The sequence below is a fragment of the Balearica regulorum genome, chromosome 13 (genome assembly GCF_011004875.1).
Source record: "Balearica regulorum gibbericeps isolate bBalReg1 chromosome 13, bBalReg1.pri, whole genome shotgun sequence".
NCBI lineage: Eukaryota > Metazoa > Chordata > Aves > Gruiformes > Gruidae > Balearica > Balearica regulorum.
The window spans coordinates 16,688,132-16,700,000 of NC_046196.1; the positions used below are offsets into that span (position 1 = coordinate 16,688,132).

The 11,869-nt window shown below is 44.1% G+C and overlaps 1 protein-coding gene and 1 long non-coding RNA gene across 11 annotated transcripts in view; both read right to left on the reverse strand.

Moving 5' to 3' along the window:
* The window catches only part of LOC142603703 (uncharacterized), an 86,907-nt gene extending 81,646 nt beyond the window's left edge, over nt 1-5,261 (reverse strand). For both annotated transcript variants that reach the window (XR_012837592.1, XR_012837593.1), the window contains exons 1-2: nt 4,692-5,261; nt 2,411-2,594 (exon numbers count right to left, since the gene is read on the reverse strand). This is a non-coding gene — a long non-coding RNA (uncharacterized LOC142603703). The remainder of the gene's footprint in view (nt 1-2,410; nt 2,595-4,691) is intronic.
* Nucleotides 5,262-6,757: 1,496 nt separating this feature from the next.
* The window catches only part of SALL1 (spalt like transcription factor 1), a 32,199-nt gene continuing 27,087 nt past the window's right edge, over nt 6,758-11,869 (reverse strand). For all 9 annotated transcript variants that reach the window (XM_075765277.1, XM_075765278.1, XM_075765283.1 and 6 more), the window contains 2 exons: nt 9,343-11,869; nt 6,758-8,275 (listed from right to left, as the gene is read on the reverse strand). The exon at nt 9,343-11,869 is cut by the window's right edge and continues 886 nt beyond it. In XM_075765277.1, coding sequence (XP_075621392.1) covers nt 7,835-8,275; nt 9,343-11,869 — 2,968 coding nt within the window. In that variant the 3' untranslated portion in view covers nt 6,758-7,834. The remainder of the gene's footprint in view (nt 8,276-9,342) is intronic.

The window sequence follows — 11,869 nt, forward strand, 5'->3', positions numbered from 1 at the left end:
GTGAAAACAACAACAAAATCATTTGTTCAAACAGCACCAATGCAGGAATTAAATTTCAGTATTGCTGTCAACGTGTCATTTTCACTAATGGCTTTTAAGAAAGCCAGACATTTTTTCTCAGTCCATTTTACCTTTTCCCTCCATTTGACAAATATTGATTTTCATTTTCTCCAAGTTTAAGTGCATTGAATGCTATTGTGACTAGTTTGTTTGCTTTTTTGTTTGTGTCCCAGCTTTATTGGGGATGCCAGCATGAATGCATACAGCTTTGGAAAGAGAGAATTGGTTTAATAACTTCTTCAAATCCAGGAGAGAACACAGGAGCCCAGTCTACTGTTTTGTATAGGTCAAGCAAGAAAAGTGACTCCAGGCGACTATCTAATGTCAGTAAGGAGACTGCTGAAGTAATAGCCTTGGTGTTTTAAGCTGTTACTGCTATGCTCTGTCACAACAGAACAACTTATGGAGTGTTCTTTCTCCACTTCAGTGGAAATCTAGACATATTATCTTAAAAATGCCTTTGGGGGCATTTTAAGCTAAGACCATTTGGTAGACAGTTGGCATTTTAGGAGGCTTGGTTTGGAAAGCAGCATCTCATGAAATTCTGGCTCAAACAATCTGTAGCTTTATGAATTCTTTTCTGCCTGACTCACCTACGTATAGGCTCAACCTCCTTTCATAAGATGATCTCCTTGAGCTTTGTGAACCTATCATCTGGTACATTTTGGACACTTCCCTATCTTACGATCTTATTCACCAAATAAGAAGTCAGTCTGTCTTTGCAGTGATACAAATAAAGAGTGCTTATGTGATCTATTCCACCCATTTGGGGTGGAGGGGGGGCAGCAGGGGAAAAATCTCAGTGGACAGAAATAAACATCTGGACTGAAAAGGAAAGACAATAACACCGTAAACTGCCACAAACACTTTTACAGAAAAAGTCTGTACAGTCCTCAGACATTCATCACTGTTAGAAGCCAAAGTAAGTTGAGCTAACTTAAGCAGGGGGTTAAATTAGTTTAAGTGTATCAGCACCAGAGGCCTATGCTGGTATTAAGGGATCCCCACAACTGAGTTAACTAGTGATCTAACCATCACAAACAGCCTTGTTCTTATCAGCAGCTCTGATACAACTTGTCAAGAGGACTCAGCATTCAGCCTAGACAAGGAACCAAACACATAAACGTTCGAAATCTGTTCTGCCTCTCTCTATATACAATTTGCTATTCTCTGGATCCTCTAACCGACAGAAAGACGGGAGTTCATATGAATGCACGTTTAGCATTGAACATGATTATCCACTTAGTTATTGTACATATGAAACAAATATTAGCTTCACTATGTATTAGCTGACATTTTAAAATCCTGATGAAAGGAAAGCAATTTAGAATTATTCACTGGTAAAGGAAACTCATTTTCAAAACAGGCACTGCTTTGAAAAAAAAAAATCTTAACACTATTCATCTGGTTGGTCTCACCGGCTCAGCTTTGAAATTGTTTTTCATTAAAAAGATGGGGAAAAGAAAGAAAGTAGTGACCAGTGGGGTTAAACCCATGATATTGTGCCAGACTACTCCATTTTTTTTGCTTTCCATATTCAATCCTAAATACTGCTCATGTTGCACCACCTGATGCCAGGTGCTGCAGGGCTTCTGCTACACTCACCTGACATTGTGATACTGCATTTTTAAGACCTTTAAATAATGAAAACAGACCTTTGCACTTCAGCACTGCCCTGGTCAAGAGAGCTGTCTGTACAGATGACATGAATGTCTGCTAACATGGAGAGACTTCTTACTTTTGAAATGAAATGACACCAGAAGTTTCAGGGCTGATTGTTCCAGTGAGGACCTTTCTTACTAGCATTGGTGACAGTCTAACATGGGCATGGACACATTTTTGGTCCGCATCTCACCTGAATTTAAACTGCCTTCCAAAAATGACAGTAACTTCTGAGAATTAAGAAGAGCCTGCAATTTGGGTTAATTAGTTAACTGCTATAAAAAGAAAGATGATATCATGTCCTTACTCTACAACTCTCCAGTAGGCATTCTCAGAGTCATACCATAGGCTCAGTTAGCTGCTGGCCCCACCCACCATGCAGAGCATTGCAGAGAATGTCCTCAACCCTTGAGTGCATGTTACTGTCTAGCACTGAGGGAGCTGGTGAGACTTGAGCACTAAAGAAAACTTCTCTTTCCTGCTCTCCTGTTCTCCTGCTCCACTTCCCATATCATTGAGAGATTTTGCCTCTTAAGAAATTTAGACTGTGGATTCAAAAATATGTGTCTAAAGAAAAACAGAAGATAAAATGGGAACCAAAGAAAGAAACTCATGGTAGGACAAAGCTATACTATAATTTGAGCCAGAAAATTAATTTTAATCACTGCCATGCCTACACCTCACTTACGTGTAAAATATTCCAGTCACTGCATCGTGGTTCAAGGCCTCCCAGTATCCCACGTCCCTGGAACAAGGAGATTTTCCCAAGGAGGAATCACCATGCACTCACCATCTTCCAGGCATCTGCTAGGCCACCGCCAGTAGCAACAGAGGGACTGTCTCAGGGTAGCCATTCTGATATTAACTATAACCTGGATGTAAAAATCAGAAATATCAAATCAGGAAACTGAGCATCAATGCAGCTGTCAATAACGCTGTTCTCAGCTGAAGTTGCATACTTTCCATTTATTCCTGTTCTTTTCTATTAAGATTAATATTTCCAAGCCTCTACTCCTCCTTAACTTTGAGTCTAGAGATAGGTATTTACATACAATACAGTCTGTTGTAGAAAAGTCATTAGATTTCAACTCAGCAGTTAGGAGACATATTGCTTCTGGCTTGTGTAAATAACTGTACCCACTTATTTGCAAAATACTATTTTAACTTCTGTCAACTCATATTCATGAGAGAAGGAAACCAAATAGAAAAATGTTATTTCAATTTAAAAAAAAGCAACAACCACACAACAAAACAAACAAACAAACCACCCAGAGATAAAACTGGAGAAGTACTGAAGACTGGCAGGGAGATAGCAAAAAAGAACTGTTACACTACAAAGTCACACCTTCTCCTGCCAAGTAAAAGTAGCCTCCTGCAAAGGCACAACCTGGTAGCTTGTGACTTCAGGACTTTCAAAAGCAGGAAGTATGCCCCAAAGAAAAGATCAAACCAAGCAGCAACTGTTGCATTTTGATAGTCAGGAAATATTCTCTCCAGAGAAGGGCTGGAGAGATTTGTTGACCGCGGCAGCAAGGAGGGCTTGCAACCTGTCCCTAAGTCTTAAACCACAACTCAGCCTAGGAAGAAACACCGAAATTCATCCGACTTTTCCCTGAGAAAAGGGTTTAGAATTTGGTCGTCAGCAGCACACAAAGTAAGCCAGGCAATTTGATGCTCCACTTCCCTTCTCATCCCTGCCTCGCCAACAGAGAAACCTGCTCATTCGATGTGCTGCCCTGACTCTTCTCTCTCACTCTACCCTGCTGTTATAGCGGGTCCTTTTGATTAGCCCTCCACACCCTTTTCAGCCTTTCATCCCATCTGCCCCGCCACAATTCCCCCATTTGCCCCAAGAAAGTAAAGCGACCACCCGCCGGGCTGCTCCGTGGCCGTAGGAAGGCTGGCCGGCTTGTACGCCCCTCTCCGCGGCCAGGCAAAAGGCGCGCCCCCCGCTTCTCTCTCTCAGTAGCCGCCACGTCCTCACTTTCTCTCCTCCCTACGGCATTCGGGGAAAAACCCAAATTCACGGGCCGTCTGCTAGCAAAAATGCCTGGCGGGAGGGGCAGCCCTGAGGTTTACCCAGCCGGCACTGGCCGGACGCCTCCGGCCGCTCCGCCGCAGGCTTCCCAAGAGGGGAAGTTTCGCACGCTATTAGCCCAATTTTTAAATAAATCGCGTCTGTTTCTGGGCGAAGAAAATTACTCGGACTGATTAAATGAATGCGCTGAACGATCGTTGGCGCTTAGAAGACGAAGAAAAAAAAAAAAAAACCCACCCCACTGTGCTTTATTTTAATGGATGATAAAATTGTGATAGGCGAGAAGGAAAAAGAGGGGGGGAAAGGAGGAAGGAAACTTTGCTGCTAACGAAAAAAATGCGGCCGCGCAAACAAAACTGTAAAGAAAAACATCTATTCTGGAGGAAAGATTAATTCAATGTCTGTGAATAGGAAATCCTGTGCTGGGTAACTGTAGCGAGGTAGCGCGGCTCCCAGCTGCGAGGCGACGCGGGCACCGTTGTGCGCTTGCCAGAGGACAGCTCTGGGGAGAGGTAACTTCCCCCGGTCCCCACGGTCTGGTGTCAAGTAACGGGAAATTTAACATTCCGCCTTTCCAGAGCCAATTATTCCACCCTCCCATTCTCCGGCAGTGCGCAGGTGGAGGCCAGCCGGGCGCTCCGCCTGCCTGGGCGGGGAGCCCCGAGCCGACCCTAATCCCGCACCCCGCGGCGCACGGCCTCAGCACCCTCAGGGGACGTGTCCGGCTCCTGCAGCGCGCCGGACCGCAGCTCCGTTCGGGGTGGCAGGAGAGAGGGAACGAAAGGCCCTTCTGCATCGCGGGGATAACAGCCCAGCCACCCTCCGTCGAACCCGGGAGGCACAGGACAGGGGATAACAGCCCAGCCACCCTCCTCCCACAGCGGGAGGCACGGGACAGGGGAACGGTTGATTCCTCCCCTCCAGCACCCACCTTCGCAGACGGTAGTGAGGGAAGCACAAACCGAAACAGCAGCAACAACTGGGTAGAATAGGGCAGGGCAGCGCACTGGCTTATTAGGGGAACTCCCGCCCAGCCGAGCTCAATCATTGCAATCAGGCAGGCGGCCGGGGGAACGGGGAGCCTCGCCCGCCGCTGCCCCCCGTCCCCGGGGCAGGCTCCCTGCAGCCTCAGGGAAACGCTTCCGAAATGCCGAGGGAGAAAAGGGTCTGTCTCCTCCCGGGGGGGGGGGCGGCGGAACCTGACCCTGGGTGAGGAGATGCAGCCCGTCGGGCAGCGGGGCCATCCGCTCCGCGTCTCCTCCGCGGTCCCCGCTTCCCCCGGAGCCCCCTCAGTGAGGCGGGGAAGTTACCTCAGCCGCCCCTAACGGTCGCCCCACGCGCGAGCTGCCGCCCACCCCACCGTGCGCGGGCCGCGAGCCGAGGGGTGTCCTCGCGGGGCGGGCGGGCTCCGCCTGAGGGAACAGGGCGTCCAGCAGCCGGGCGGAACCCCCAGACCCTGAAAGACTAGGAAGAAAATTGCTAACTTTTTTTTTTTTTTTTTTTTTTTCCTGAAAAACGCCAAGTGCGTATGTTACCCAGCAGCAGAGAGCGTCCGGGAGCGGGGTGCCCCGGGCGCGGCTCGCCCGGCGGGGACGGGGCCTCTGCCCGTTCCCCGGCGGGGCTGAAGGGCCCTCGGCCCCCCCAGACTTGGCTTTAACGTGAGAAGAGGTTCCGAGGGCTGGAGTTACAGTCATCAACGAAACTCCAGCCGCGTGAAGGAGACCCTCCCAGAGCACTGGGGTCTGCTAACCCTTCCTCGCTTTTCTGTTCCACAAATCTAAACTCAGTTTAAAAGGAGAATTAGTATTTCATTGATAAAAATAATCAAAATCCGTTTAATTTACCTTTTTCTGAGACCAAAAGGTGACTTGAAATTCTTAAATATTCACATTGACAAGCCAGCTGGCTCTAGTGTACAACTTACATGTTAACAAAAATGCATATCATGTACCAGATGAATCATCGCATTCGAACAGGAAAAAGTTCTAAAGACATGAAGTCCAAGAGGTATTCAGACTACAGCGTTAATACTTTACTAAGGATTCGTAATCATATGAAGGATAAAAGCCCTCAAGAAAAGTATTTCTCACCCCAGCTTTTCAGTGTTAAATCCTCTATGATGCTCAATTTACAACTTAAGCTACTAGGGGGAAGAGCAAAGCAATTCCTTCTTGTTTAAAAAGGCACGCAACTCCCCCCACACTGATATTAAAGAAAATCCTGTAACACAAAATACCTGAATTTTGGAACTGTAAAAAAAAAATTAATATATATTTCACATCAACATAAAATTGGTTATTCCTGTTGGTTTTTTTGAAGGCATAATTTGAAGGCAGCCAAACATTGATTTTTCATAAATAATAATGTGAGGAGATAAAACTCTACTGGGTGAAAATATCGGGCTGAAATTCCTGTTTCCCCAAACTCCCATTGAGGTTAATGATCATTGCAGGTGCATAAGGGAAACCAAATCATGTGCAAGGCCAAAGCAATTGTTTTTTTGTTTTTTTTTTTACAATCAAGTTATAAACCCCATATAATATTATGGAGGTTTGCAAGTGGACATCTTAACACGGATAGAGCAGCGTAAGCATGCCACAAACATACAATGCTCTTGAATAAAATTAATATCAAATATAAAGCATTTGAACCAAATCAAGCCTTAAATGTGACAAATTATTTCCTTCAAAGGAAACTTACCTAGGCTCAATAAGGTCTTTGCTAGCAGCATTTTTTTTTAATAAAGAAATTAAAAATGCCAAAATATCTACAATTTTGTGAGTAGGAGGAGTTGAATAGTTAAGGATAAATTTCCCACTATTAGGGGGTATGAAAAATATACTAGCGATTAATATGCAATACATATATGTATACCCATACTTACAAATATAAACACACACATACAACCTGGACAATTCATGTTAACCAAGGGAAAGGCTAAATAATACAAAGCGATTACTAAATACAGGTATACTTTAAAAACACAGAGACAGCGAATTTTATCTGTTGCAAAAATGTATTTGATTACTCGAGTAAAATTACAGTATCTCTGCTGTTAGTAAGTATTAAATGTTAAAGAAACTGGACCTCTTTTCCTTTCAACTTTCCGAGAAAGTGCATGTAACAGTCCAAGGTTCCCCCTGCCCCCCCCCCCCAATACCTAATACAAAATAAACAAACACTATACTTGTTCCCTTGGTCAAGGAGTAGGGCTTGGTCTTGTAAGGAACATATGTACATTTTAATGAAAGTGATGTCTTATTGTATATACAGGAGCATCTACAGTTGTCCATGGAAGTTGTTCAAGATGCCATACTTAGCAGCATTGTGAAAGTCCAGCACATTTTCTATAATGAATATACCTACAAGGCAAAATGTTACGTCTCAGTTTCAACTACCAAAACAACACTTCAGTATCTTCTCTAATAATCTGCGTGCTTATTACTGTACAGAAACGTATTAACACTTAAGACAACTCAAGTAAAAAGCACAATACAAATAACAGTTCAAAACGGAAAATGTTAAACCTACAAAAATTAAAGCAGTTTTAATTTTATAATAAAAATCAAAAACTGAGCTGTATAAAGGACCCACACTATTCAGTTTATATTCTTTCAGTCCTTTTCTTAATTGTTTGGAAAAATTAAACAATGTGTTTGCTGATAAAATTTCCAGCAGGATCGAAGTGTACATTTATATACAGATTTTTATTAGAGATCTAATGCATCACTGAGGCATCGCATCAATACCAGAGTTCATGTTAAACTGGATATAGAAAATAAGTTAATGCCAGAATAAGATCACCTAGCAGAACAGACTTGCAACTGCCATAAATGTTACAGCAAGTTTACAGCACTCTAGTCGATTAGTATTTAGTTCAAAATACAGGAGACCAAAGTTAATGCTTGCATTTGTTTGCAAAGCAAGGTTATATCACTAATAAATAAGCTCTCTTAGAACTCTAGAAGTAGAACATAGTACAAAAGAAAGTCTTTGTAATGTTGTAGCCTGCAGCTTGCAAAAAGCAACCCTTGGTTGCACTATTTGCAGGAATGTTATTTTATGGAGTTATTTCTAATTTGTTACAATTTCTTTGCTGTCTTCCACGAAACGCGTAAAACGGAAGTTTGTCCCATTTTCATTGCTTGCCATTTTCTCCAGACCAGCTAGAGGTGCGTTGGGTTCTGAATTCTGGAGCTTCTCCAGGCTTCCTGTCAAGCCGCTGATGGGAGAGCTGCCACCATTGCCCAGGCCCCCCGGCGCCGGAGGGATGCCACCGTTCTGGATGACGGAGATCTCGTTGGTCTTCATGGCCAAGCCATTGGAGAGTGCTGCTGCATACTGGTTCCAGAAGCTGGAGGGGTCTCCATTCCCCGACCGCACAGCCAAATCCTTCTGAAACATTTCTGGGAACTTTACAGGATTGCCTCCTAGGAATGTCATGGGGCCATCTACAGAAAGTCGTCTGCCTCGTCTTGCAGGAGTACTGTTCCACATGTGAGTGCCCATGTGAACCTGAAAAGAAAGAAAGGAAAAAAACCAAACAGACAAAAAATAGGGGTTGACAGGGATTTCAAACTTATTTGGATCACAGAAAAGGCAGCAGTCCATGAACATGTCCAGTCTTGTTACATAATGGACGACACTAAAGGTAGCGGATGCAGGGCTCCATTTCCCATCTGGAATAATAAACAAACTTCTTCTGGATTAGCCCATCACCATCACCCAGAATACCGTGTTTTCCTGCTGAACAATACATTGCCTGTTACTCTTTTTTTTATTACATGTATTTAGTTTATAATGACTTCATGTTATTCCGTCAATTGCAGATAGCTGCTTTCAGGGCTAGAATTGCTATGTCCACTTTCATTGCAATGGTAAGTATTGTATTTGACACCCTTTACCCTATAAACGTCCTTTTCAGACAGGCAGAAAGTATCCTTTACTGATTGTTCATCGGAGAGCCTCGTGTACAGACAGAATGGCCTGAAAGTAATTATTCATCTCACATTACTGGCAGCAACCTCTAGAGAAATACTCTGTCAACAGAAAAATGTACACAGTAAAGTGCTCAACTGGTGTTCTAAAACTTAAGTATATTTGCTTTTTCAAACACATATCAGTAGGAAATGTTAGTTATATAATCAATTAAAGTAATGCCCATTATTTCCAGAATTATGTTAATAGTTTTTTTAAACACTCATCATCTTACATGATAGTTATGAAAAACAGGACATTCAAGAGCCTCTTCTTAAAGTGGTGTGTGAGTTACAAAATGCATTTCTCTGTTAATTAATACTCCTTACCATCATTTGGCTGTTCTGTTTCACACTCTGCATAGAGAGTCTTTGCTGGTAGATGAATTTTAATTAAGCATCAAAAACAGCTCATGCTCCGGACCGGCTGCCAACATGAGCACTCAACAAGAGGCCATCTAGGTCTACCAGAGCTGACCAAACACACCATTCGTCACACCACAGATACCCAAAGGTGCCACTGCTTGCAACATTAACATATGTAAAAAATTTAAAGACCCCAGCAAGGAGAAAATGAAACCTAAGAACAGCAAGAGGAAAAAGTACCTTCAGATTGCCTTTTGTTGTGAATGCTCTTCCACATATAGTGCAGGCAAAAGGTTTCTCACCAGTGTGTGTCCTTTCGTGGATCTGCAGAGCACTGGAGGAAGAAAACGTTTTCCCACACGTGTTGCAGTAGTGCTGTTTGGGGGTTTTTCTGGGGAGAGCGGGGAGCAGGACAGGGGACGTGGCAGAGGAGGACAGCGGCCCCGAAGCAACTAGACCAGAGGGTGCTTCTTTGCTATCCTGAGGAGAGCTGTGCACAAAGCCGTTAACCTCAGTCTTTATGAGCGATGACAGTGAATTAGCAGGCATAACCGAAGAGTTCTGATTAGGGCCGATACTGGAATTGGGCTCAAAAAGTTGTGATGGTAGATCTCGCATTTGATGTGTCAACATATGCTGCTTCAAATTACCCTTTGTGGAAAAGCCACGATTGCAAACTGTGCAAATAAATGGTCTCTCTTTGGTATGACTTCTGTAATGAATGTCCAAGGCACTCTGACAAGCAAATGTTTTGCCACAAATGTCACATGCGGTGTTTTTAAATTTACCTCTATCTCTGAAAGGAAAGAGCATACTCAGAGACTCTTCTTTAATCATTTTATCAGTGTTACTAGACGTCAAGTCCAAAGCACCACTGTTAGCAGGGGTTGGAGACAAACCGTTGGCAAACTCACTTGGTAAAGCTCTTACTGGTTTCTCTTCGATACTTGGTGACTTGTGGTAATCGTTAGTGCTGTTGGATGGGGACAAGGCCTGCATGGAAGAGGTAGACTCTGAGACAGCAGGACTTCCAGCACTTTGGCTTTCCATATCACCACCGACAGATGACGAATCATTAGTCAAAACGTCCCCTTCCACTGACCCATTTTCAACCGACTTTAAGCTTGCCTGAAGCTGTTCAGCAAGTCCTGCGTTGATCATCTTCATCTGATTTTCCAAAGCAGCAATACTTGACATTTCCAGGGGCAGAGGGGAAGAAGACAAGCTGTCTTGTGATGCATCTGCAGATTTAGGTGTATCTGGCACGCTGCTGTCAGGACAGTCTTCCATGTTCTCATCTGAGAAGTTGTCTATATCATCAAAATTCTTATCATCAAAAGATCCCGTATCTGATTCCATTGACTCAGGATAGTTTTCCGTGACTGGGGTGTTGGGGATCTGCCCTCCCATGTGCATTCGGATATGCTGCTGTAGCACAACGGCATTGGTGAATTTTTTCTGGCAGATCGGGCATGAATGTTGTACTCTCAGTGGGGGCATGGCACGGTGGACACTGTAATGAGTCTTTAAGTTGCCTTTAGTGGTGAAAGCACGACCACAGATTTTACATTTAAATGGCCTCTCACCGGTATGCGTGCGATAATGCATTTTCAGTGCACTCTGGCAACTGAGAACTCGGTGGCAAATGATACACTCGTTAGGATCGGTTGCCTTTTTGTCAATGTTTTCTACCAGTTGCTGCAATTTTGACGTTTCGGATGCTGGCGTTGAATCCAATAGTCCTCCAAATGGAAACTTTGCCTTAAATTGCTCTGACATTAGAGGCATCAGTGGATTTGTAAAAGTGGCGACACTGCTGGAGCCAGAGTCTGCTGCCGGTGAGCTCACGGAGCTGGTCAGGCTAGTGATGGTGTTTGTGTTTTGAGGGTTTTCTTCCATTTTGCCATTTGAGGTAGGCAAAACACCAGCCTCTACCTCATCAGAAAGTCCATTGGAAATTTTTGATGTGGGATCAGCTGTTCCCGAGTCACTCTTGACAGAGCAGGGAGGGCTAGTGGAAGGATGGCTAATGGGAATTGGCTGAGGCTCCTCAGTTTTGATGAATGGGGTCAAGCTTGGAATTGTTGGTGGGAGTGGCAGGCCAACAGAAGTAGTCAGGGTGGAGAGGACTGGCTTGCTGTCCAGCCAGCTCGTGACAGGTTTCTCTGGCGGTATAGACATCCCATAAGGAATACCCGTGCTTGTAGGAATATTGTCCAAATGCTCTGGCACCGGGTATGGATTCATTTGAATATGAGGGTATTTTTCTTTATGACGCTGAAAGTGGACTTTTAAGTTTCCCTTTGTGGAGAACCTGTTTCCACATATGTTGCATTTAAATGGCCTCTCGCCAGTGTGAGAACGTAAATGAATCTGCAAGGCACTGTCACTCCCAAACACTTTAGCACAGAACCTGCATTTATGCTTAAAGAATGCCTCATCTGAATTACTTTTCGCTTCAAAAGCTGTTACATTTGGTGGCTTGCTTTTTCTTTGCTGTGCCAAGGCAGTCAAGGAGTTTAAATCCTCTGCAGGTGTTCCAATATTGGACAAGGGACTGGAGAAAACAGAGTTACTAGGGGTGGGCTGAGGTAGAAGTGGATTAGATGCAGGACTTAATAAACTGCTTATTGCAAAAGCTGGTGAAGATGATGCTGATACTGGTGGGTTGCTGAGCTGTGAGCCACCAATACTTGAAGCCACTTTTTCTGAGGAGGGTGTTGTAACTGCTGCTGCCAATATGTTAATATTTGGAGAAGAGCCACTA